A 27,750-nucleotide genomic window follows, 5' to 3' on the forward strand; every position below is an offset into this window, starting at 1 on the left:
CCTGTGGAGACAGGAGCAAGATTCACATCTCAGGTCTAAGGCCCGTCGTCAGAGCCGGGAAGGAGACAAAAGCAGCTGCAGGGTGGGCGAGGAGGGTGTTGTCTCGGACAGGGTAACAGCGGGCCGGCTATGGGGCCCCGCTGTCAATGAGGTGACTGGTCAGTGAGGGGATGGGAGCAGTTGGCTCGTGAAGGTCGACAGAAGAGGGGAGAACCATCTGCTGGAGGAAGGCAACGGGTCGGGCAGCATCTGTGGGGGGAAGGGAACTGCCCACGTTTCTGGTCAAAACCCTGCGTCAGGTCCGCGGTGTTCTCTCTCTCCCATCTCTCGCAGAGCCTTCGAACGGAAGCATGAACCCTGCTGCTCTCTCCACAGGCGCTGCCTGACCTGCTGAGTGTTTCCAGCTCTTGCTGGTTTTCCTCCAGATGTCCAGCCTCTGCAGTTTCCTGATTATCGTAAAGCTCACGGACATGAGTCGGGAATGGCTGAAGTCCCAGTGCTAATCCCTGCATCACCCTGCCAGCTGAATCCTCCCCAACCAGACATGGCCCATCTGGTTGTAGTCTCTTGGTTGTAACCGAATCAGGAGACCCTCCTTTAACCAACCATTGCCCACACTGGCACATCACTGGAAACCCCACCTCATCTCGTCTTGTGTGGCACCTTCCTGACGTCCGAACACACGTCACCCTCATCCATTCAGCTGGTTACAACCTCAAAACACGAGAACCAATTCATCCAACACCACTCCCCCAGTGAACCTGACCCTGCCCAGTCCTTTTGTTCCGGAGTTTCCTTTCACTGTTTGTCGATGGAAGCTTGGAGCATTCCCCCTTCTGCTAACATCCAGAGTTCCCCGTTTGGTTTCTGTTTTGGGAATACTGAGCAAGAAATAAATGGGATGGGCAGTGACCAGTGGGGTCCACAGGAATTAGTGCTGGGACCCGAGCCATTCATGGTGGACATGAGGGAAGTGAATGTAGTACCCCCAAGTGTGTAGATGACAAAGCCGGGAGGGAGGGTGAGCTGTGAGGAGGGTGCAGAGAGGCCCCAGTGTGATGTGGACAGGTTGAGGGAGTGGGCAGATACCTGGCAGAGGTGGTGTAATGTGGGTCAGTGTGAGGTGATCCACTTTGGTAGCAACATCAGGAAGGCAGCTCGTTATCTGAATGGTGAGAGATTGGGAAGGGGGGAGGTTCAGAGAGACCTGGGTGTCCTTGTGCACCAGCCGTTGAAGGTAAGTATACAGGTGCAGCAGGTGGTTAAGAAAGGAAGTGCTGTGCTGGCCTTCATAGTGAAGAGCAGGGAAGTCTTGCTGCAATTGTACAGGGCCTTGGTGAGACCACACCTTGAGCATTGTCGGCAGTTGTGGTCTCCTTATCTGAGGAAAAATGTTCTTGCTGAGAAGGAGTTCAGTGAGGGTTCACCAAACCAACTCCTGGGATGGTGGGATTGACGTATGGAGAGAGATTGGGACAATTAGGCTGACGTACACTGGGGTTTAGAAGAATGAGAGGGGATCTCATCGGGCGCTACAACATTCTAACGGGACTGGACAGATTAGATGCGGGAAGGATGTTCCTGGTGATAGGGGAATCCAGGACCAGGGGTCACAGACTAAGGATAAGGGGATAAACCGTGAAGAGCTGAGATGTGGAGAAATGTCTTCACCCAGACTGGTGAATCAATGGAATTCTCCACTGCAGAAGCCAGATGTCGCCACAACACTAACTGTATTCAAGGAGCAGTTAGATATTGTTCTTGGGGCTCAAAGGATCAAGGGATGTGAGGAGACAGCAGGAACAGGACACATAATGTGGATGGTCAGCCATAGTCCTGATGAACGGTGGGCCGGCTCCTGCTCCTGTTTGTCCACGTGTCTCGAGCCAGGATCTAAGAGCGTTTCGGGCGCCAGACGGCACCTGGGCTGCGGGAGAACAATCCATGGTCCCATGTGGCTGTTCACCCAGTATTGGCTGGCACGGGGGGGGAGTGGGCATTCCCCGCACTCCTTGGGAACAGTACCACCTGAGAGGGCAGATCCGTAGGAAGGGACAACTCCCTGCGTCCTGCCCTGGGAGGCTCCGGCGCCCACTGAGACGGCAGCTCCTGCCCACACACTGCGACCGCTTCCCTCAGCCCCAGACCTTGCTTTAGGCCCCTTGCAGGAGCGGCTGTGCTTTGGTCACGCCCAGCACAGGGCACTCACAGAGGCAAGCAGCTCGCCATGGGCTGCACCAGGCCATGGGTAACGGGAGAGGCAGGGGCTCTGGGGCTCGGGAACCCTGCGGGAGAGACTGAACCGTTCCAGACACCACAACCTCACTGGGACTGAGTTAAGTCTGCAAACAAGGCCAACAACGCAGTATTGTGTTCAGTTCTGGTTGCCCCATTATAGGGAGGATGTGGAAGCTTTAGAGAGGGTGCAGAGGAGATTTACCAGGATGCTGCCTGGATTGGAGAGCATGTCTTATGAGGATAGGCTGAGCGAGCTGGGGCTTTTCTCTTTGGAGAGAAGGAGGGTGAGAGGTGACTTGATAGAGGTGTACACGATGATAAGAGGCATAGATCGAGTGGACAGTCAGAGACTTTTTCCAGGGTGACAATTGCTAACGTGAGGGGACATAATTTTAAGGTGATTGGAGGAAGGTATAAGGGGGATGTCAGGGGTAAGTTTTTTTACACAGAGAGCGGTGGGTGGGTGGAACGCAATGCCGGCAGAGGTTGTGGGGGCAGATACATTAGGGACATTTAAGACACTCTTAGATAAACACATGAATGATAGAGAAATGGAGGGCTATGTGGGAGGGAAGGGTTAGATAGATCTTAGAGCAGGATAAAATGTCGGCACAACATGGTGGGCCGAAAGGCCTGTACTGTGCTGGAATGTTCTATGTTCACGGAGCCAGAAATACTTACACCGACAAAAGGGATGAATTTCTGGCAGGAATCCTCATCAGGGCTGCAGTGAGAGAAGACACGCAGAGTTATTCACAGGGCGAGGCACTCACAAACCCTTCACCATCGCTTCTGCACACACCAACACCCACACACAAGGACAATTACACAGACAGTTGGCCGTCCGCTCTCCGCTCGGTGAGATGGTCCCAGGTCGCCCTGCACGCTCCCACAGGCAACCCATCACATTCACAACTCAAACACACCACCTCCCCGGGTTAATCGCAAATCAACCCTACCAAAGAATTTCCAATTACTCCCTGCACACTCATTGCCAACAAATCAGTCACAAACCCTGGCTCAGTCTCAGATCCCTGAAAAACCAGCACAAACAAGATCAGATCGTCAAATCCCCTGGACAACATCTCAAACCAGACTACTGCACATTCAATAAACGCCACATCTCCACAAATACCCCAAAGCAATCGCAAATCAATCCCTGGGATAATGTCCAACTAAGGTTCAAGCAGATCCCGGAGATCAACATTCTGAAATAACTGCAATCAACATACTCCCCCACAATACTCTGAGATCAGCTGCCCCTGCTGCTGTACTCTCAGAACAAGCTCCTTGAATTAATCCGTTCTCTGCCCAGCGAGCCAGTGGTTTTGGAGGAGGAAGTTATCCTGAACAGTCCGTGCTCTGAGTGAAGCAAGGCTCCGGCTATTGCCCGACTGTCGGACCTGATGTTCGGGCTGTGGCACCTGCAAGAAGGAAGTTCTGTCTCCACGTTGAGGGACCCGGATTGACAGAATTGGAGTGTGCGGGAGATGTGACAGGTTGTAGGGCACGCGTGCACACGTGTTTGTGGCACCGTCAGTCTTGGGTATCACAGCAACAGTGAGCATAGCGCACCACTTCACAACAGCCCGCAGTGCCCTGTGTTCCTACACACAGACTGGGGCTGTACCTGACATCTTGTGGTCAAAGTTAACTACAGGCCGGGCAACACCTCCTAGCGAGGGTGAGAGTGCGTAAACAAGCACAGGAGCATTATATGTCAGTGTGCAGTGGTATAAGCACGTGTGTGTGCACATGTGAGAATGAGCATGTGTGAGAGCGCGTGTGTACATGGGTGTAACAATATGCATGTGAGATTGCAAGTGTGTGGGTGCACGTGTCTGTGAGCATGTGAGAGCCTGTATGTGAACATGCATGTAAAGGTGTGTGCATGTCTGTGCATGCAATGAGAGCAGACACACGTGAGTGTGTGTCTATGAGAATGTGTGTGTGTGAGAGGATGTGGCTGTGTATAGTGTGAGACAGCTTGTGGGTATGGTGGACACGTGTAGAACTGTTTTGGGGTGTGTGTGTGACAGGAGGTGTGGAGGGGTGCAGAGGGCTGTGTGCAATGTGTGTGTGTGTGACAGGAGGTGTGGAGGGGTGCAGAGGGCTGTGTGCAATGTGTGTGTGTGTGACAGGAGGTGTGGAGGGGTGCAGAGGGTTGTGTGCAGTGAGTGTGCCGTTGGGACACTCCCACAGCAGCCGTTCCAGGAAGATTCCCACGTTCAGGGGTGCGGAACGTTGTCAGCAACGTGGGTGCTGGGAGAGGGCAGGGCGAGGGGTGAGGGATAGGGTGAGGGGAGAGGGCAGGGCGAGGGGAGAGGGCAGGGGGCAGAGTGAGGGGCGAGGGACGGGGCAGAGAAGGGAAGGATGTGTCCAACATTCTGCGTCAATCCTAATCCAATGGCTCCGACTGCTGACGACCTGCTCTGTGCTGCAGGTATTCTTGTACACACACTGGTAGATGGACACCACGCACACCCACACACAGACACCCACACAGATGCATCCACGCCCTCACACTCCCACACACCTACCTCCTCCACACCCACCCCCCACACCCTCCCACAGTCACACACCCATCCCCCCCACACACAGACACCCACACAGATACATCCACGCCCTCACACTCCCACACACCTACCCCCCACACCCACACAGTCACACACCCATCCCCCACCCCCTCGCTCTCTCACACACACACCCCCCACCCCCACAAATCCGGCACAAACGTCACATCAGACAGCCAGCACAGATGTGTGGAGACCGGACAGTTTGACCACTGACTGTGTTGATGGAGGACGAGACGCTGTGTACGACAAAGGGATGGGGAGAGGCTGGAGGGACAATGGCAGGGTTGTGAGGAGTGTGCAGGGACAGGGGACAGAGATCCGTGAATGTGGCAGGTCCCACTGAGGGAGACGTGGGAAGTATCTGGGATGTGGTCCTGGGAAAGGGAGGCACTGAGTACGGAGAGGGGGACGTGCTGGACGTTAGCCGACAGCCAGAGGACCAGGTGCAATGGCCGCTCCGAGGGAGACTCCTGCACAGGGCAGGGGGCGCAGGGTTAGGGCCTCAGGTCAGAGGGACTGGAGGGCAAGGAAGAACTTTTCCACAGTGAGTGGCAGTGACTGGAAACACTAGCCAGATGGGTTTGGAAGGGGAGGGGGTGACATTGGTGATTGCCAAAGGAAACTGGACCGATAAATGTGCAGGGCTGCAGGGACAGGGACCGACTGGTTGCTCCACAGAGGGCCAGCATGGGACCTGATGGGCTAAATGGTCTCCTGTGCTATCAGGATGCCGCCTGGATTGGAGGGGAGGAGCTAGGAGGAGAGGTTGTTCTCTCTGGGGCGGCGGAGGCAGAGGGGAGACCCGATGGAGTCAGAGATCCAGTAGACAGCCGGTCTTTTCCCCAGGGTCGAAATGTCAAGTACTAGAGGGCATTTAAGGTGAGAGGGGGGCAAGTTTAAAGGAGATGTGCGGGGCAAGTTTTTTACACGGAGAGTGGTGGGTGCCTGGAATGCACTGCCAGGGGTGGGGGTGGAGGCAGACATGATCGTGGTGTTTAAGAGGCTATTAGACAGACAGATGAATGTGCAGAGAACGGAGGGATGTGGGTCACGTACAGGCAGAAGGGATTAGTTGAATTTGGCATTGTGTTCAGCACAGACACGGTGGGCCGAAGGGCCTGTTCCTGTATCGTACCGTTTTGTGGTCTATGCTGTAATGACTCTTGTGATCATGACATTCACCAACAGTCACAGGCATACGCAGGCTCCCTCTCTTTCTCTCTCTCGCACACACACACACGGATTCCCAGAGTCAGTGAAGATGCCATATGCCCTCAGGGAGAACACCTTTGAGTCTTTCCCTGTCTTCCTGCTAATGTCCTCCTGTGACGGGGCTTGGAACGAGTGGAGTGAGTGCCTCAGTGCTGGAGCTGTGGGTTGTGAGAGAGACCCACCCTAGTTCACTTCTGCAGCTGGTGGACTGGGAGGACTTTGCAGAGACAGGTGTCGGTGGTGCTTGCTGTAGGTTGTCTTGCTCTCAGTAGTGTTTGGGAGAGCAGGGTTCCCTGCTGCCTCGTAGACCAGGGGTTTCGTGCTGGATCTGAGGTCCATCTTCAAACACCCCTTTCCTCAGAGAGGAACCTGCAACGATAGATCGGACTGCACCTTCTCAGGGGCAGTCCCCAGGGGTGATGTGGTTTGTGGGCTGCCCTCTGTCTGCTATTGTGAAGAGACTCCCAGCTGCTCTGCAGAAGACGCCGGGAATGGCCGGAAGGGAATGAGGGAGATCCAGGAGCAGATTAAGCACAAAAGCCAAGGCTTTCCTGGATTGAAAGTTCCTCCAGGGAAAAGAAAGACTCCAGAGATTTGAGGTCCAGCAGAAACCACTCAAGCTAAACCACTGGTGCTGGGCAGAGAGAGAGTGGAAACCTCAGCAACTCACCTACAGCTGGACTGTACAGATTCTGCAGTGCTATCGGCACCCCCCACAGCCCAAACACCCGAGCCCCACCCTTCCGGGAGCCAAGCCCAGAGGGGAGCTGCTGGAGGACAGGGAGCAGTCCGTGCCCACCGGAGGGAACACTCCCAACTTCTGACAAAGAGTCTCTTTGTGGAATTTCTGCCCTGAAACATTAACTCCACCTCTCTCCACAGACGCTGCCTGACCTGCTGAGTGTTTCCAGCATTTTCAGTTTGTATTTCACATTTCCAGCGTCTGCCGTTGTTTTGATTTTCATTACAAAGATCTCCTCGACCCTGACTTCAGCCCACAGCCCACCGACTGGTCCAACCTTGCCGCCATCCTTATCTCACACACGCACAGGCGATCTCATGCATACCCTCGCTTCTATGTTATGTGCAGATACCGGACTCACAGAGACCACATACTCAAAGAAACAGGCAGGGAATGATCCACAGGCACAGAAAGGCACATATCTGGTGCACTGTTACACCATGGCAAACCAACAGGCACATTCACATACGTACACACTCAGAAACATGTCAGACACTAGATGCAGACTCTCAGAAATGCATCTCTCTTCCTCACACACATACTCAGACACACACACACACACAGGTACTCAGTGAAAACTTCACAAAATGCATTTCACAGCATTAAGGCAGCAAGGTCATTTGTTCTAAGGCAGGTTATTAAAATGAGAAACACGAGTGTGGAAAGGAGAGGATGTTGGACAAGGACAGGCAGATGTTGGAACACACAGCAGATACCTGATAGAAAAATCAAAATACAGGCTCCTTTTCCTTGATGCACAATAAATTGAGAACAAAGTGTAAACATTACGTGAGAACAGAAATGATAAGAAGATTGAACATCTTAAAGTCCAGTAAACCTCCCCTGCGCCAGGAAACATCCCCCATGACATTCTGACTGTAGCCCTGGTTGGGGGCACTGTACTCAGCCAGAGCAGTGGGAAGTCAGGACCACCCACCCTTGGGTAACGTTGGCTCTTCCCTGTGCACTGAGGTGTCAGGGGAAGATCACTGACTCTCATCAACAGTGGACTGACCCACAGACAGGATGGGACACTGGGACTGAGTGGAACTGTACTCTGATGGTGTGATCACACAAATTGTCGGGGACCCCAGGCAGCTCAAACACTCAACTGATGCCGTCTCACCTGAAACAATTTACACTGTTACTGGGGCGTTGATGGCCTAATCACAAGGTTCACTTTAATCAATGGAATTACGAGAAAGGACACTGCTCCATCATGTAAATAGCGTTTCAGCGAGAAATATACTCAGCTGGAGAAATGAAGACTGGAATGGGAACAAAATCCCCCATTTCTCTCTCTGAAGGCAGGGAAACAGAAGACAACTGTGCCAATGCTAACGCACCAACACTGGTTCTTGACCGTCTCAGAACGTGGGCGAGCATCAGTCAGAACTGTTCGCTACTGACCAATACGCATGATGCTGCGGGAACTCAGCGGGTCGGGCAGCATCTGTGGAGGGGAATGGACAGCTGACGTTTCCAGTCAGAACTCTTCACCTGGGCTGGCAATCCGGCTGAAGGGTCGCGACCCAACATCTCCATCTCCCTCCACAGATGCTGCCCGACCATCTGAGTTCCTCCAGCGCTCTGTGTTGGTCCAGGTCTGCAGCATCTGCACTCTCGTGTGTCTCCTGTTTACTGTTGATCTGGCCCAAAATCAGGTGGTGCCCATGTAACAGGTACACAATGGAGCACTGTGATCGGATTCTCAGGCTCACTGACCAACATAGCGCTGCTCACAGCTTCAGATCATTGCAACACGTCCAGAACAGGCAAGGAAACGGAGCTGGTGACAATCCGGTCCGTCAGCACACTGCCAGAAACACTCTGCTCCAGCAACCTCACTCTCCCCCCTCACCCCCATCCCCGTCCACCCCTCACTCTCCCCCTCACCCCTCACTCTCCCCCCTCACCCCCGTCCACCCCTCACTCTCCCCCTCACCCCCATCCCCGTCCACCCCTCACTCTCCATCACTCCCCCCTCACTCCCCACCCCTATCCACCCCTCACTACCCCTCACCCCTATCCACCCCTCAATCTCCATCACTCCCCCCTCACTCCCCACCCCTATCCACCCCTCACCCCCCACCCCTACCCACCCCTCACCCCTATCCACCCCTACCCACCCCTCAATCTCCATCACTCCCCCCTCACTCCCCACCCCTATCCACCCCTCACTACCCCTCACCCCTATCCACCCCTACCCACCCCTCAATCTCCATCACTCCCCCCTCACTCCCCACCCCATCCACCCCTCACTACCCCTCACCCCTATCCACCCCTACCCACCCCTCAATCTCCATCACTCCCCCCTCACTCTCCACCCCTATCCATCCTACACTCTTCCATCAATGCCCGTCCCCCAGTGCCCTCACCCCCTTCAATGTCCCAGCCAGACCCCTCACTCTCCATCGACACCCACCCCTCCAGTCATTGAGCCGTCCAGCACAGAAACAGGCCCTTCGGCCCACTGCGTCCATGCCAACCGTCAGGTACTGATCCCATTTACAAGCACTTGTCTGATGCCTTCCATGTTGGTCCAGACACTTCTACAACGGTGTGAGGGTCTCTGCCGCCACCGCCCCTCGGGCAGTGCGTTCCAGGTTCCACCCCCGCGCCCCCCACATCCCTTCTGAATCTGAAACCTATTCGACACTTCTGCTATGGGGAAAGGTTTCTTACCATCTCCCATCAACACCTCTCCTACTCTCGTACACCTCCGTCAGCTCCCTGCTCAGCCTCTGCTGCTCCAAGGAGAACAGACCCAGTCTCTCTGCATTGGTGAAACGCTCCGTCCCCGGCCACGTCCTGGGGAATCTCCCCTGCACCCTCTCCTGTGCTATCGATATCATTTTGTAGTGTGTCCAACCCTCCACCATCACTCTGCCTCCTCACATCAAACCAATTTTGGATCCAATTTGCCAACTTACCTTGGATTCCATGAGCTCTGGACCAGTCTCCCATGTGAGACCTTGTCAACGGCCCGACTGAAGTCCACGTTACCCACACCAACTGCCCTCATCAATACATTTAGTTTCCTCATCAAAACACTCAATCAAATTAGACAGGATGTCCCACCAACAGATCCGTGCTGATGATCCCTGATCGATAAACGTCAGCAGGTCATCTGTCAGGGTGGGGACAAAGGGGGGATTGTCGACGTTTCCAGAGCCTGCAGTCTCTGTGTCTCTCTGTCCTCATCCCTGATGTCCCTGCCATTCCAAGACTGATCCTGTGCCTCAGAAGTTCTCCAATAACTTCCCGACCAGAATGATCTGCGACCTGTAGATACCTGGCTGATCCTCACTGCCCTTCTTAAAGAAAGGAACCACGTTTGCTGTCTGCCCGTCGTCGGGCGCCTCACCTGTGGGCAGTGAAGGTTTGAAAATATACTTTGGGGCCCTACCGATCTCCTCCCTTGCCTCCCACATCGTGGCCCACCAAGACATCTAACACCTCCTCCCTTTCAGCTGGAATGTGCCCTTGAACTTCACCGTCCCGAATGAAATCTCCAGCTGTAATGTCTTTCTCCTCAGTGAACGCAGATGAGAAGTATTCATTTCCGAGCTCACCCAGAACAGTGCAGCACAGGAACAGGCCATTTGGCCCACCATGACTGTGCCGGACACGATGCCAAAGTAAACTAATCCCTTCTGCCTACACAATGTCCATATCCCTGTGTCTGTCTAACAGCCTCTTAAACACCTCTATTGTATCTGCCTCCACCACCACCCCTGGCAGTGCACTCCAGGCACCCACCGCTCTCTGTGTAAAAAACTGGCCCTGCACATCTCCTTTGAACTTTCCCCCTCTCACCTTAAATGCGTGCCCTCTAGTATTCGACATTTCCACGCTGGGGAAAAGATTCTTACTGGCTAACCTATCTGTGCCTCTCATAATCTTATAAACTCTATCAGGTCTACCCTCAGCCTCCGCCGCTGCAGAGAAAACAACCCAAGTTTGTCCAACCTCTCCTTACAGCTCATGCCCTCTAATCCAAGCAGCATCCTGGTGAACCGCTTCTGCACCCTCTCCAAAGCCTCCACATCCTTCCTGTAACGGGGTGACCAGAACTGCCCACAGTACTGCAAGTGCAGCCTAAAGTTTTATACAGCTGCAACGTGACTTCTTTAGTCTTGTACTCAGTACCCTGACCAGTGAAGGCACGCACATCGTATGCCTTCTTTACCACCCTATCTACTTGCGTGGCCACTTTCAGGGAGCTGTGCACTTGGACCCCAAGATCCCTCTGTACATCGATGCTGTTAAGGGCCCTGCCACTAACTGTGTACTGTCCCCTTACATTTGATCTCCCAAAGTGCAACACCTCACACTTGCCGGGATTACACTCCATCTGCCATTTCTCTGCCCACATCTGTATCTGACCTACATCCCACTGAATCCTTTGGCAGCCGTCACTCTCCACAGCTCCACCAATCTTTGTGTTGCCTGCAAACCTACTAACCCCCCCACCTACATTTTCATTCAGGTCATTTACATACAGAGGCATGCAAAAGTTTGGGCACCACTGGTCAAAATTTCTGTTACTGTGAATAGCTAAGCGAGTAAAAGATGACCTGATTTCCAAAAGGCATGAAGTTAAAGATGACACATTTAATATTTTAAGCAAGATTACTTTTTAATTTCCATCTTTTAGTTTCAAAATAACAAAAACGGAAAAGGGCCGAAGCAAAAGTTTGGGCACCCTGCACGGTCAGTACTTAGTAACACCCCCTTTGGCAAGGATCACAGCTTGAAAACACTTTCTGTAGCCAGCTAAGAGTCTTTCAATTCTTGTTTGGGCGATTTTCGCCCATTCTTCCTTGCTAAAGGCTTCTAGTTCTGTGCAGGGTGCCCAAACTTTTGCTTCGGCTCTTTTCCTTTTTTGTTATTTTGAAACTGTAAAAGATGGAAATTAATAAGTAATCTTGCTTAAAATATTAAAGAAATGTGTCATCTTTAACTTTATGCCTTTTGGAAATCAGGTCATCTTTTACTCGCTTAGCTATTCACAGTAACAGAAATTTTGACCAGGGGTGCCCAAACTTTTGCATGCCACTGTACATCACAAACAGCAGAGGCCCCAGCACTGATCCCTGTGGAACACCACTGGTCACAGACCTCCAGCCAGAATAACACCCTCCACCACTGCCCCTGCCCTCTGTGGACAAGGCGATTCTGAATCCAAACCACCAAGTCACTGTGGATCCCATGCATCTTAACCTTCTGGATCAGCCTGCCACGAGGGACCTTGTCAAATGTGGACAACATGCTCCGTCTCCACACACAGTTTGCCCTTTTGGTCCCTGACGGGCCCACTCTTTCCCTGGTTACCCCCCTGCTCTAAATCTAAAAACATAAGATAATGCCTGTGTGTCCTGCGAGTGACAGCACAACCTAGAAATCTGAAATTCTGCATGTAGGTGAGGTCAAGCATAATGGTGTGTAGCACACCCTCAGTGTTCCTACAAGCCCCACAGGAGGCCCTAAGAGGGCCTAACTTTAACTTTCCCCATGGGAAATTGATGAGCTTGTTTTCAGATCTATTTCTGAGGTGCTGGCTACCTGGGTGGAGCTGACCCAAGTACTGTTGCTCTACTCGAATCATAGAGAGAAACTGAACATTTGTGCACCAAGTTTCTGGGAGACCAGTGAGACGAAAATATCCAAGAGAAGGGACCAAGTCTGGAGAGATACCAAAGCCATGCCTTAGATACTATTACAGGGGCAGATGACCAATCTTGTTTGGATGCTTCTGGTGGAGTGGAAAACTTTCTTTATTAATCTCCCGTTGGCTAAAGTTCAAAGACAAAACGTGTGCCCTGGCGATGGCATCATCGGGCATTGCTTCTTTTGACAAGTGGGAAAACAACCCATTCAGCTTGTAACCTCCCTTTAAATTTGACAAAAGTGGAGACTTCAACATGTAACATTGGTTGGGAACTGCACAGGAAAATATTCTAAAAGATTGTGAACTTATTGTCTGAGATGAACGTACAGGTGCTCACAGATCAGCCACTGGATCACTAGATCGAATGTTGCAAGGTCTTAGACACAGTAATAAACTAATGGGAGGTGTTACTTTGGTGCGAAGTGGAGATATTCATCAAACACTATCAGTAGTTCCGTGAGGGACTAAAGCAGATGAATTGAAAGCCCATATTAAAGCAACATATATCTGGGAAAATGTTAAACGATTACACTTGAATATGTGAGCACATTTGACATGTGACCCATCTGCGAGAGTTTGCGTCAAGTTTATTCAAATTTAACCAAATACGAAGCCTCAATGGGAATGACTTCAATGAAAAACTTGAGTCAAATTCTTACATCACTTCATGATCTAATGCGAGCTGTTTTCCCAAATGTCACTCAACACTATTTGAATTACCAGTGGATGCATCAAAGAGCAACGTGAGCACCAAAAATGACACAGTATAGGCCACGAAGAGAAGCTTTCAAAGCTTCCCAGACAACCTGTACAGTATAAATCTATCAGCAGTGGGACAGACATTGATGAGGCTGCACCTTTCCCGGGTGAATTTTTAAACTGTCTATCGCCACCTGGTGTGTCATCAAGGATCTCCAGTCAGGAATTTGGATCCACCAACACCATTCAACGACACAAGAGCATCTCTTCAAAAATTACTACCACGTGTGTACTTGGGGCTGCAATAATGACTGGTAATGCTGTTGGGAAAAATGTCCCCATCCCTCAGTTACCAGTTATCCCATCTCGTCAACCTTTCCAATTCAACCGACTTCACTCCCCTGTTCAACTTAGTTTTGCGATGAACGTCAACAAGGTGCAAGGAAGTTGCGAAAAGTTGTTGGTCTTAATCTCAAAGCTCAATGTTTTCCCGTGGTCAGCTATATGTTGGTTGCTCCAGAATTGTAGATAAAAATAATTCATGCAATCTTTCACTGATTCAAAAAAAATATAGAAGCACTTCAATGTTGAAATCAAGCCTGTGCGTAGGTACGTCCCTGCTTAAGGAGAACGATGTAAATGTAATGTTTGTATTCTTATTTATTTTCAGTGTGTAAGATTTTATAGGTAACTTTAGTTAAACTACACAATTTTAACCCCCTAATTATATTATTCATGGAATAGTTATATATTTAAGTTAGATTTGATCACATTTGCATGGAGTGTTACACAGAAGTAAATGCAGTCATCGTGACTGCCAGCAGGATAACGGAGGCAACACTGGGTACAGCAGCAGTAATCGTATTTGCTGCAACCTTGCCCCTTTGGCACCCACTGACTTCAGTTGTACCAGAGCTCCTTGATTCCACACTCAGTCAAATGGGCTGCCTCCCTCACCTCACCACTGGAATCCAGCTCTTTGGTCCGTGTTCGGACCGATGGGGTCTGGAGCTGAGAGGTCCTGGTGAAACCCCAAACAGGCAGCTCACAGGTGAGGGAGAGCCATCTGACAGCACTGGACGGAATCCCGCTCTCTGGGACCAGGACATACCCGGGCAGCTGTTGGGCAGAGCTCAACTAGAAGCACAGCTAGTTCTGGGGCACAGCTCTTCAGCTGGGATGTTACCTGGTCCCGCAGCCTTTGCTCTACCCAGTAACTTTAAGTATGATTGGCTGGAGACATGCCTGTGTGAGGGTGGGGACCTCAGGAGGGAGGGGAGATGGATTATGCACAGCACTTGGGGCCACATGTGGTTGTAAATGCTTCAGCCTTGTGTCTGGAGGACAGGGAAGTTCTTGGAGCCTTCTCCTCCTGTGAGCAGTTGAACTGTTCACCACAATCTGTGACCAGATGTGCTAGGGCTGCAAAACCTTGAGCTGATCTGCTGGGGCTGTCGCCACGTCGTTCTGTGCTGCAGCTCACTAGACAGGCACCTCTTCAGTTTTCGGTCTGCCTGATGCCACTCCCAGCAAGGCCTTCGGCTCTCCTCAGTGAACCAGGGTTGACAGCCAGCTGGTAACGTGAGGGACATGCCGGGCCGGGAGGTGGGCTTCTGCCAATGGTCCACAGCTCCTGGTAGGTGCCCGGTTCTGAGCTGCCACTTGCCTTCTGAGTCGATCCCATTTAGCACGACTGTAATGCCCCAATACTTTGCCCACAGCCAACGTACTGTACACAATTCTAGTAACCACACTGCAGCACGGCAGAGGTCACTACTGGGGATCTTGCAAGGGGCTGGAGACTTATAGTTAGGAAGAGAATGAATTTACACTTATGGTAAATTCATAATATTTATGATTCAATATCGCATCACTCAGCCAATCTGAACCTTACAGCTCAGTGTGAACAGTGATATCAGTGTCGCCGGCCCGCTATCAGTGTCGCCGGCCCGAGATCAGTGTCCCAGCAAACTCCAGAAACCTCCCCTTCTGCACCCGGTGCATCATGTGGGCTGTAAACTGCAGGGGAACAGGCCGTGGCCTCCACAACTCCCTGGCTCCTTCACTGCACCATGTTGCTCCCCTCACCCAAGCACATCCTCCATGGAGAGACTCCCAACCCAGGTTCCCATTCCTTTGGGATTGCACTGTTGAAGCCGGGGTGTCTGTGGATTAGTTCAGGGCTGGTAAAATGTCGTCTATAGTTCGGGATATTTTTGAACAATGTTACCCAGGCGTGTTTTCACTTGAAGGCCGGAAACTCTGTCTGACTGTGGATAATTTTCAGCTGGCTGGCTAGATGGGAACCTCATGGGATTGGTGGGAAGCCCATTTTACTGGGACAGGAAAATTCTTCAGGTTGGTGTCCAACATCTCTCACCGTTCCTTCTGTTGCCAGGTCTAAACCCCGGAGCTCCCTCCCCACCAGCACCAAGGGAGCACCTTCCCCTGAAGGAGCGTCGTGGTTCAAGGAGGTGGTTCACCCCCACCCTCACGAGGGCAACCGGAGAGAGGTGACAAAATCTGCCATGCTGGTGACACTTTCAGCCCCAGAATTAGAAGGGGCAGTCTGGTCCTCCCAGGGGCCACCACCGAGCAGGGACAGACCTCGGCTCAGAGCATGACTTGTCACAGAAGATCCACACTGACGGTCTCAGCACGAGCCGTGGATCCTCCCAGCCCCTGGCACACCAGCAGCCACAAGTGGGGGAGGAGTGCTGCACTTACATGGAAACTCTTTCCCAGTGCAACCCGACAAGCCCTGTACAGTATATTTCGGAGAACAGCGGCAGAGGGATGTGTAGGAGGCTCAGCGAGTGCGCTCAGGGGCAGCAGTGTCTGGTCAGGAGGGGCGAGTGTCCGCAAGGGGTGGGAGACATCCCGAAGGTGCATCGGAGGGACGGTGGTTGGGATGTGCTGGCAGTAGGTGAGGGAGCGTGGAGATTCCTGGGCACACAGGGCAGCACCCACCGGCCTGCGTGCACACTCACCTCTTCTGTTTGTAGGTCAGCATGGCTTCGGATATGGGGAGCTGGTGGGAGACGGTGGCTCCAGACACGTACTGCATGATGCGACCGATGATGTCAAACACCTCTGGGGGGAGCAGCAGAGTGTGAGTGAAGGATGTTGGACCAGTGAGCAGTGTCTCTGCCACCCAGTGCGTTCCCGCGGCCCCAGACCAAACCGACAACCCCTGACCCCAGTCCCAACCGCCGTCCCCTGACCTCAGACCCCAGTCCCAACCTCCATTCCCCGACCCCAGACCCAAACGCCGACTCCTGACCCAACTGCCATCCCCTGACCCCAGACCTAACCGCCGTCCCGACCCCAGTCCCAACCCCCGTTCCCGATCCCAGACCCAAATGCTGACCCCTGACCCCAGACCCAACCGCTGTCCCCTGACCTCAGACCCCAGTCCCAACCTCCGTTCCCCTGACCCCAGACTCAACTGCCATTCCCCTGACCCCAGTCCCAACCCCCGTTCCCCTGACTCCAGACCCAAACGCTGACCCCTGACCCAACCGCCATCCCCTGACCCCAGACCCAACCGCCGTCCCCCGGGGGTGTCGGGTGCCGCTGGATTGTCAGGGCTGAAGCTCCGAGGCAGGCCTGCCGAGAGCAATTAATCTGCTGGAATTCTTCCCGGAACCAGGGAAGTCACGTGTTTGGTTTTATTGGCCCTTGATAAGGTCCCACACAGGAGGTTTTTAAGAGGATGTTGCCAGGACTCGAGGGCCTGAGTTATAGGGAGAGGTCGGCCAGGCTAAGTCTTCATTCCTTGGAATGTAGGAGAATGAGGGGCGACCTTATAGAAGTGCTTAAAATTATGAGAGGCATAGCTGAGGTGGATGGCTACAGTCTTTTCCCCAGGGTCGGGGAGTCCAAAGCTAGGGGGTATAGATTTAGGGTGAGAGGGGAAAGATTTAGAAGGGACCTGAGGGTAATGAGTACATGGAACGAGCTGCCAGAGGGAGTGGTTGAGGCAGGTACAAGAGTATCATTTAAGAAGCACTTGGACAGGTACATGGAGGGACGGGACTTGGAGGGATATGGGTCGAATGCAGGAAATTGGGACTAGCTGGGTGGGCACTGTGGTCAGCATGGACTGGTTGGGCCGAAGGGGCTGTATCTGTGCTGTGTTGCTCTGTGACTCTCTAACAGGAGGTGGGCCAGCAAGAAGAGAGCACACGGAACGGGGGTGTTGTACGGACTGCAAGTTGGTGACTGGAGAGAAAGCAGACAGTGGGGATGAAGGGCTCCTTCTCAGGGTGTCAGGCTGCGAGAAGGGGAGGCCCACGGGGTCCCACTGTTCACAAGCGATGTCACCAATGTGGCGGAGGGACCAAGTGTCCGGTGGGACCCACCAGTTACAGCTGTGAGAATGGGGACGATGCAGAGAGGCTTTGAGGGGACCCGGAGAAGCTGAGTGGGTGGGTGCGGACAGAGCAGATGGACAACAACGGGGGAACTGTGAGGCTGTCCACACCACAGGACAGCAGAGGATCTGTTCCACAGTGAGAGACTGGGTCACGTTGGTGTTTACAGGACCTCGGAGGTGCCCGGACATGTGAAGACCAACGTGCGGCTGCAGGTGGGAAGTGGTCCGAGCAGAGACTGGGCAGGTGGCGACTGGGTTCCCCAAATGTCAGAAACCTGAGGGCTGATTTCATCAGAACTGACCAAGTCCTTCCAGGGCCAGAAGTAGGAACAAGAGTGGACCATTCAGACTGCTGCCCCTCGGCTGATCCAGCTTGCTGTGTCCACCTTCCCGCCCTCTCCCCAGAGCCTCTGATTCCCTCACTGAGGAATCCATCTCAGCTTCGGATATATTCAAGGAGTCCAGAGGGATGTGTGTGAACCCACCCAGGTCACAAGGAATGTACAGTCTGGAGTTACATACACTTGCATCGATAACCCAGTCTCAGTGCCGGGTTATTAGAAGACATGTCTGGTTCTTGAAAACCCTGCAGGGAAAGAAACCGGCCATCGCAAGGCACACCGGATTCCTGATCCGCAGCAACGGTTCCTCGCTGCCCTCTCACTGCCCCCCTCACTGCCCTCTCACTAACATCGGGTGCTTGATGTCGGACGGTCAACGTCCAGCTTTGCCAGCGAGGTCACATCCTGTGAGTGTATAACAAGCTACCTGTGGTGGGTGGCTCCGTCTTGCCGAAGAGGTCCCTCCAGGCAGAGTCCATGAAGGAGCTGTTGTACTTGTTGTCGACCGACGCCAGGTACTTGGCCAGTGGATGGGAGCCTGTGGACAAGACAGTCCGGTTTGTGTTGGGAAGCAGTGGTAGCCTCAGTGGGCAAGACAGGGAACATGCCTGTGTGAAACTCCCCAGTGATCAAGTCCATTCTCCTGCAGATACATATCCCAACCCAGCACACGGTGCACTGTGCGGTTCACCGGAGCCCTCAATCTCAGCAGGATCCCAACCCAGCACACGGTGCACTGTGCGGTTCACCGGAGCCCTCAATCTCAGCAGGATACCAACCCAGCACACGGTGCACTGTGCAGTTCACCGGAGCCCTCAATCTCAGCAGGATCCCAACCCAGCACACGGTGCACTGTGTGGTTCACCGGAGCCCTCAATCTCAGCAGGATCCCAACCCAGCACACGGTGCACTGTGTGGTTCACCGGAGCCCTCAATCTCAGCAGGATCCCAACCCAGCACACGGTGCACTGTGTGGTTCACCAGAGCCCTCAATCTCAGCAGGATCCCAACTCAGCACACGGTGCACTGTGTGGTTCACCGGAGCCCTCAATCTCAGCAGGATCCCAACCCAGCACACGGTGCACTGTGTAGTTCACCGGAGCCCTCAATCTCAGCAGGATCCCAACCCAGCACACGGTGCACTGTGTAGTTCACCGGAGCCCTCAATCTCAGCAGGATCCCAACCCAGCACACGGTGCACTGTGTGGTTCACCGGAGCCCTCAATCTCAGCAGGATCCCAACTCAGCACACGGTGCACTGTGTGGTTCACCGGAGCCCTCAATCTCAGCAGGATCCCAACCCAGCACACGGTGCACTGTGTAGTTCACCGGAGCCCTCAATCTCAGCAGGATCCCAACCCAGCACACGGTGCACTGTGTAGTTCACCGGAGCCCTCAATCTCAGCAGGATCCCAACCCAGCACACGGTGCACTGTGTGGTTCACCGGAGCCCTCAATCTCAGCAGGATCCCAACCCAGCACACGGTGCACTGTGTGGTTCACCGGAGCGCTCAATCTCAGCAGCATCTGCTTACATTGTGCCCCAGCCCCAGGGAATTGCGTGCTGCACCCAGAGGTTTCCTTTCACTTGTGAACAAGCCACTCAGATCCCCCGACACACATCCTTCTCCATATAACCCTCACATTACACCAACTGCACCTCCTCTGCTGCCTCCCACCCACCTCCTGCTGCGTTAGAGAAGGTGACCAAGGGCTTGGTTCAAGGAACAACTCATGGAGGAGGGAGAGAGGGTGGAGGTTTCGGGAGGGAATCCCAGAGCTTTGACCCTCAGCAGCTGGAGACACCACCGGCAGTGGAGCGGCGATGAAGTAAGGCCAGAATTGGAAGCATGGCAACGTTGAGGGTTCTGGGGCGGGTTGGGGGGGGGGGGGGGGGGGGGGTCGGACGGAGTGACTGGAAGAGAAGGACAAGGGCTGAGGGGAATCAGCACAGAGACATTGGAGAAAGGCTGAGGATGCCGGCGATACTGCCAGAAAGAATGGATCATCACCCTGACAGGACAGCTGTGCTGAATGGTCACACTGAGTGCAGGCCCCTGGGACAAAGGTAGCACAGAGAGACAAGAGGGGGTGCGATGCAGTGCCCACTGAAAGATGGGCAGGATTGGCAGCTCTGGTGTCACAGCGTTTTTGGATGAGATCGAGAGTGGAACCAGACTGCAGGAGGTGCAGTAATATTGATTAAACAACATCATGGCTGTGGAGAGGGATAAACTTCCCTCTACACTTGGTAGTTTGGACTCAAAGTTAGGGATAACCCTGGGAATTACAGGCCAGTGAGTCTTACTTCAGTGGTGGGAAAATTATTGGAGAAGATTCTTAGAGACGGGATTTATGGGCATTTAGAGAAGCATAGGCTGATTAGGGACAGTCAGCATGGCTTTGTGAGGGGCAGGTCATGCCTCATGAGCCTGATTGAATTCTTTAAGGATGTGACAAAGCACATTGATGAAGGTAGAGCAGTTGATGTGGTGTACATGGATTTTAGCAAGGTGTTTGATAAGGTTCCTCATGGAAGGCTCATTCAGAAAGTCAGGAGGCATGGGATGCAGGGAAACTTGGCTGTGTGGATTCAGAATTGGCTTGCCCATAGAAGACAGAGGGTGGTGGTAGATGGAGCGTATTCTGCCTGGAGGTCGGTGACCAGTGGTGTTCCACAGGGATCTGTTCTGGGACCCCTGCTCTTTGTGATTTTTATAACTGACTTGGATGAGGATGTGGAAGGGTGGGTTAGTAAGTTTGCTGATGACACGAAGGTTGGTGGTGTTGTGGATAGTGTAGAAGGTTGCTGTAGATTACAACAGGACATTGATAGGATGCAGAACTGGGCTGAGAAGTGGCAGATAGAGTTCAACCCAGATAAGTGTGAAATGATACACTTTGGAAGATCGAATTTGAAGACAGAATACAAGGTTAATGGCAGGACTCTTAGCAGTGTGGAGGAACAGGGGGATCTTGGGGTCCACGTCCATAGACCCCTCAAAGTTGCTGTGCAGGTTGATAGGGTTGTTAAGAAGGCATATGGTGTGTTGGCCTTCATTTGTCAGGGTATTGTGTTCAAGAGCCACAAGGTGATGTTGCAGCTCTCTAGAACTCTGGTCAGACCACACTTGGGAGTATTGTGTTTAGTTCTGGTCGCCTCATTATAGGAAGGATGTGGAAGCTTCAGAGAGGGTGCAGAGGAGATTTACCAGGATGCTGCCTGGATTGGAGAGCATGTCTCATGAGGATAGGTTGAGCGATCTAGGGCTTTTCTCTTTGGAGAAAGGGAGGATGAGAGGTGACTTGATAGAGGTGTACAAGATGATAAGAGGCATAGATCAAGTGGACAGTCAGAGACTTTTCCCAGGGTGAAAATGGCTAACACGAGGGGACATAATTTTAAGGTGATTGGAGGAAGGTATAAGGGGGATGTCAGGGGTAAGTTTTTTTACACAGAGAGCGGTGGGTGTGTGGAACGTACTACCGGCAGAGGTTGTGGGGCAGATACATTAGGGACATTTAAGATGCTCTTAGATAGACGCATGAATGACAGAGAAATGGGGAGCTATGTGGGAGGGAAGGGTTAAATAGATCTTAGAGCAGGATAAAATGTCGGCACAACATGGTGGGCCGAAGGGCCTGTACTGTGCTGTAGTGTTCTATGTTTTAAAATTGGCTGGACCATAGAAGGCAGAAGGGCGTAGTGGAGGAGTCTTTCTCTGGACGGCCACCGGTGGTGTTCGAGTCATAAAGCACTACATGACAGAAACAGGCCCTTTGGCCCATCTAGTCCATGCCGCCTGATCTTCTGCCTAGTCCCATCTACCTGAACCTGGACCATATCCCTCCAAACCCCTCCCATCCATAGACCTATCCAAACTTCTCTTAAATGTTACAATTGAACCCCCATCCACCACTTCCGCTGGCAGCTCGTTCCACACTCGCACCACCCAGATTTTAAGGTGAATCTCTTATTTCACCCTTAACCTATGACCTCTAGTTCTAGTCTCACCCAACCTGAGGGGAAAAAGCCTGCATGCCTTCACTCTATCTATACCCCTCATCATTTTGTATACTTCCATAAGATCTCCCCTCATTCTCCTGCGTTCCAGGGAATAAAGTCCTAACCTATTCAACCTTAATACACTCCCTTCTGCCCCCTGACTCTCTTGAATTTCTAGCATGTTGCTGGTGTCTTCCACAGTGGAGACTGATGCAAAATACTTTCTCAGTTTGTCCGCCATTTCTTTGTTCCCCATTACTAACTCTCCAGCATCATTTTCCGGTGGTCCGATGTCCACTCTTGCCTCTCGTTTACTCTTTATATACTGTATCTGAAAAAACCTTTGGTATCCTCTTTTATATTATGGGCTAGCTTACATACCTTCATATTTCATCTTTTCTCCCCTTATTGCTTTTTTAGTTGCCTTCTGTTGGTTTTTAAAAGCTTCCCAATCCTCCAGCTTCCCACTAATTTTTGCAACATGTATGCCTTCTCTTTTGCTTTTATGCTGTCTTTGACTACCCTTGTCAGCCATGGTTGCCTCATCCTCCCTTCAGAATGCTGCTTCTTTTTCTTTGGGATGAACTGATCCTGCGTCTTCACAATTACTCCCAGAAACTCCTGCCATTGCTGCTCTGTCGTCATCCCTGCTAGGGTCCCCTTCCAATCAACTTTGGCCAGCTCCTATGTCATGCCCTTACTCAGCTGTAATATCGATCCATCTGATTTCAGCTGCTCCCTCTCAAACTGCAGGGTGAATTCTATCATATTCTGATCACTGCCTCCTAAGGGTTCCTTTACCTTAAGCTCCCTAATCAAATCTGGTTCACTGCACAGACCAGCTGGTTGAAGTGAACAGTGGGCAGTAGCAGAACTCTGTCGACAAGCAAAAGTAATCAAAAACTGTTCCCTTCATCACAGTAACGCAAACAAAGATGATCACAAATTTCAAATATGATTCGAAACAACTAAAATGATAAATGGTTGGGTACAAAGAAAAGTGGAGGAACAGAGAGCATCTTGGAGGTCATGTCTACAGAACCCTGGAGGGAGCCGACAGGGAGATAGAACATGGAACAGTGCAGCACAGGAACAGGCCCTTTGGCCCACCATGTTGTGCCCAACTCATTAAACTCGTCATTGAAAGCCTACTAAACTAATCCCTTCTGTCTGCACCATGTCCATACCCCTCCATTCTCTGCACATTCATGGGCCTGTCTAAGAGCCTCTTAAACACCTCAATCACATTTACCTCCATTCCCAGCCCTGGCAGCCCATTCCAGGCACCCACCACTCTCTGTGTAAATAACTTGCCCCACACATCTCCTTTGAACTTACCCCCTCTCACCTTAAATGCATGTCCTCTGGTATCAGACATTCCCACCCTGGGACAAACGATACCGGCTGTCTATTCTGTCTATGCCTCTCATATCTTCAGGTCTTCACTCAGCCTCAACTGCTCACAGAGAAAACAACTCTGTTTGTCCAACCTCTCCTCACAGCACGTGCCCTCTAACCCAGGCAGCATCCTGGTGAACCTTTTCTGCACCCTCTCCAAATCCTTCTTGTAATGGGGCGACCAGAACTGAACGCAATACTCCAGACGCAGCCTAACCAGAGTGTTAGAAAGCTGCAGCATAACTTCCTGACTCTTGAACTCAGTGCCTCGACTAATGAAGGCAAGCTTGCCATACGCCTTCTTTACCACCCTATCGACCTGGGCAGCGGTTGATAGGGTGTATCAGGGAGCTATGGACTTGGACCCCAAGATTCCTCTGCATATCAACAATGTTAAGATGTGGTAAGACAATAACCAGGAGACTGAGGCATGGAGTACCAGAGCAGGGAGAGAAAACTGGTTAACCCACAGCTGCAGCACTGGGTACACTCCACCCTCGTTATCCAGCGTGGAGAGGGGCATGCACATCCCGCAGAGAACTGGGTACACTGGGTACACTCCACCCTCGTTATCCAGCGTGGAGAGGGACATGCACATCCCGCAGCGAACTGGGTACACTCCACCCTTGTTATCCAGCGTGGAGAGGGGCACGCACATCCCACAGAGAACTGGGTACACTGGGTACACTCCACCCTCGTTATCTAGCGTGGAGAGGGGCACGCACATCCCGCAGAGAACAGAAAATTGCAGATACTACTAACGTCCTCTCCCGTGTACTCAATACAAAACTGAAATAAAAATAAATGTGTTGAATGTAACAACAGCAAGAATACTCCACAGCAGGGAGCCACTTGACACAAGTGGTCTGGAAACTGATCACAGTGACTCTCCGCTGAAAGCATCAAGGTTATTTGGTCGTTACAAGTGTGTTGAGAGCTTCCAGCTCCTTACCCAAAGGGACGATGAGGAACCGGATGTAGTTCAGCCAGTCCGGAGTTTTGTTTGCCAACTGCTCAACGAAGAACCTCAAGATGTTACTGAGGAAGCCCTGGTCTCCAGCAACAGCTACCTTCACCGGGGGAGGCATCTGGGAGTTACAGTTACAGCTGCAACAAGGAGCAGGACATGGGAGTTAGTTCCTGGCAAACTCTGGCCCGCCACACCAGCACACGGCCATCCCAGGACAGTGACCACACCCACTGGACAATAGCACCATGTGCCTGTCTAAATATCTTTTAAACATCGTAATTGTACCTGCCTCAACCACCTCCTCTGACAGCTCGGTCCATATACCCACCGCCCCCTGTGTGAAAATAATCCCCTGATTCCCTTTAAATCTTTCCTCTCTCACCTTAAACCTGTGCCCAGTAGTTTTAGACTCCCCTACCCTGGGGAAAGACTGTGACCATCCACCTTATCCACTCCCCTCATGATTTTATAAACCTCGGTAAGGTCACCCCTCAGCCTCCTTCACTCCAGGGAAAACAGTCCCAGCCTATCCAGCCTCTCCTTAAATCTCCAGCCCTCCAGTCCCGGTCACATCCTCGTGAATCTGTTCTGCACCCTCTCCAGCTGCAGGACATCCTATAGCTGGGTGACCAGAACCGCACACAGGACTCCAAGTGTGATCTCACCAACGACTTGTACAGCTGCAGCATGACGTCACATCTCCTGTACTCAGTGCCCTGACCGACGAAGGCCAGCGTGTCCAACGCCTTCTTCACTACTGACCACCTGGGTCACCACTTTTGGGGAACCATATCCCTGTAGCCCTCGGTCTCTGTGTCCGACAACACTCCCCAGGGCCCTGTTATTTACTGTGCAAGTCCTGCCCTGCTTTAACTTCCCAACGTGCACCACCGGACTCGTCCGAGTTCAACTCCATCCACCGTTCCTTGGGCCACTTCCCCAGCTGGTCTCGACCCTGCTGTAACCTTGGACAACCTCCTTCACCGTGCACCACACCGTCAGTTCTGGTGTCATCTGCAAACTTACTCATCATGTTAGCAACGTCATTCAAGTCGTTAATATAGATGACATTTTGTGTTCATGAAGAATTATCGAAATTTCATCAGGGAGCAGTTAAACTTCAGAGAATGCACCCCTCCATCTCTCCCTCCCCACTCACTCTCCTCTCTCTGACCAACTGTCATGTCAGATCAGCCTCACTGACAGTGATCCCGCAGAAAGGGACTGGTCAGGGTGGTGAAGGTGGCGTCCGGTGCGCTGGCCTTTATCGGTCAGGGCACTGAGTGCAGCAGCTGGGAAGTTATATTGCAGCTGTAATAGGTCGTTGGTGAGGCCACACTTGGAATGTGTGTACAGATTTGGTCGCCCTGTTATAGGAAAGATGTTATTAAACTAGAAAGGGTGCAGAAAAGATTCACCAGGATGTTGCCTGGGCTTGGGGGCCTGAGTTACAGGGAGAGGTTGTGTAGACAAGGGCTTTATTCCCTGGAATGCAGGAGATTGAGGGGTGACCTGGTAGAGGTGTATAAGATCATGAGAGGCATAGACAGGGTGAAAGCACACAGTCTTTTTCCCAGGGAGGGGGTGCTAAAAACAAGAGGGCATAGGTTTAAGACCAGAGGCGAGAGATTTAAAAGGGACGTCAGGGGCAGCTTCTTCACACAAAGGGTGGTGCGTATTTGGAACGAGCTGCCAGAAACAGCGGTTGAGGTGGGCACATTAGCAATGTTTAAAAGCCATCGAGTTAAGTCCACGGATAGGAAAGGTTTCAAGGGCTATGGGTCAAATGCAGGCAGATGGGACCAGCTCGCTGGGCAACATGGCCAGCATGGACGAGTTGGGCTGAAGGGCCTGTTTCCCTGTTGTGTGCTTCTGTGACTCTACAGCCGGGATGGATTCCCCGGCTGGATCCGCTGTGCAGATCAGCAGGCAGGGGTATTCGCAGACAGCTTTATCCTCTCCCTACTCCAATCTGAGACTCCCACCCACCTGGACCACTCTTGTCCCAGTGCCATAGAAAGACCAGGGAAGGTGCCTCAGTGGCCGGCGCCCGGTGGCTCTGATGTCCACCATGATGCAGCTTGGAGAGGCTGGTCACAGTGGACCCCAGCTCCAGCCTCCCGGACAACCTGCACCCACCGCTGGCACAGGTCACGGCACACTTCATCTCCACCCTCCCAGACAAGCTGCACGCACTGCCGATCGCCCACTGCCAGCACAGGTCACGGCAGACCCCAGCTCCAACCTGCACCCACCGCTGGTCATCCATGACCGGCACAGGTCCACGGCGGACCCCAGCTCCAGCCCCCCGGACAACCTGCACCAACTGCCGATCGCCCACTGCCGGCACAGGTCACGGCAGACCCCAGCTCCAACCTGCACCCACCGCTGGTCATCCATGACCGGGACAGGTCCACGACGGACCCCAGCTCCAGCCCCCCGGACAACCTGCACCAACTGCCGATCACCCACTGCCGGCACAGGTCACGGCGGACCCCAGCTCCCTGGCCCTGCACTCAGCTCTGGATAACAGAGGAACCTATATCTCACCTCCAAACTCATCGACTCAGGACCTGGCACCCCCTCGGCAGCTGGACCCTTCCCCTCCTCTACCTGAGGTTAGTCAGGCGAGCTGCCACCGTACGGAACAGCAGGGTGGGCTCGAGAGTGGTGGTCTCCTGCTCTGATGGGTACGTTGGCGCTGATGACACAGGAGACAAGGCCTCCAGCGGACAGTGCTGGGGTGGTGGAACCTCCCAGCAGCTTCCCACCGTCAGCAGACACCCATCTCAATCCCTCCCCTCAAGTGATTCAAGCCCCGGAACTGAGGGGGTGGTCTCGGTGACAGCAGGGGTGGGGAAACTGCTCGGTGTGTGCAGCCACGTGTGGGGGTGAGTCTCCCGTCCACCCCTGGCGGGCTGCAGATACTTACAACCGCTGGATGCGGGTGACGATGGTGGTGAAGGCTGCGTGTATGTCGGCAGTGGAGCAGGTACACACCATGGGCTGGCTCTTCTCCTGCAGCCGCTCACACAGGTACTGCAAGACAGCATCACACGTCAGATACCGTTACCTAGGCAGCGCAACCCTGGCACATGGCCCACGGCCCACCCCAGGGTGTCCGAACACCACCTCACCCCCACACTCTGAAGGTGTTACCCACAAATTGTGTCAGTGAGAGGGTCCGGGAGTGAGTGGGAGTGAGAGGGTCCGGGAGTAAGAGGGTCCGGGAGGGAGTGGAACCGGGAGGGAGTGGGACCGGGAGGGAGTGGGACTGGGAGGGAGGAAGTGGGACCGGGAGGGAGGGAGTGGGACCGGGAGGGAGGGAGTGGGACCGGGAGGGAGGGAGGGGCTGTGGACCTGTTTGTGTTTTTGGGATTGGGAGAGGATGGGAATTGGGGTTCTGGGATGCATGGGGTTCAGGGGAGTGTGGGGTGGGGGAGTGTGGGGTGGGGAGTGTGGGGTGGGGGAGTGTGGGGTGGGGAGTGTTTGGGGTGGGGAGTGTTTGGGGTGGGG

At 52.9% G+C, this 27,750-nt stretch overlaps 2 protein-coding genes across 5 annotated transcripts in view; both read right to left on the bottom strand.

Annotated features, from left to right (window-relative positions):
* Positions 1-1,357, bottom strand: part of srp9 (signal recognition particle 9) — a 3,535-nt gene extending 2,178 nt beyond the window's left edge. Inside the window, exon 1 of the mRNA XM_052025461.1 lies at positions 1,349-1,357. Coding sequence (XP_051881421.1) covers positions 1,349-1,357 — 9 coding nt within the window. The remainder of the gene's footprint in view (positions 1-1,348) is intronic.
* Positions 1,358-2,814: 1,457 nt separating this feature from the next.
* The window catches only part of LOC127574797 (phosphofurin acidic cluster sorting protein 1-like), a 186,382-nt gene continuing 161,446 nt past the window's right edge, over positions 2,815-27,750 (bottom strand). For 3 of the 4 annotated variants that reach the window (XM_052024152.1, XM_052024154.1, XM_052024155.1), the window contains 6 exons: positions 27,167-27,273; positions 24,217-24,371; positions 18,288-18,398; positions 16,132-16,234; positions 7,485-7,517; positions 2,815-2,962 (listed from right to left, as the gene is read on the bottom strand). In XM_052024152.1, the coding sequence (XP_051880112.1) occupies positions 2,827-2,962; positions 7,485-7,517; positions 16,132-16,234; positions 18,288-18,398; positions 24,217-24,371; positions 27,167-27,273 (645 nt within the window). In that variant the 3' untranslated portion in view covers positions 2,815-2,826. The remainder of the gene's footprint in view (positions 2,963-7,484; positions 7,518-16,131; positions 16,235-18,287; positions 18,399-24,216; positions 24,372-27,166; positions 27,274-27,750) is intronic. The other variant, XM_052024153.1, reaches the window with a different exon arrangement.

Source organism: Pristis pectinata, chromosome 10 (assembly GCF_009764475.1).
Source record: "Pristis pectinata isolate sPriPec2 chromosome 10, sPriPec2.1.pri, whole genome shotgun sequence".
Taxonomy (NCBI): Eukaryota; Metazoa; Chordata; class Chondrichthyes; order Rhinopristiformes; family Pristidae; genus Pristis; species Pristis pectinata.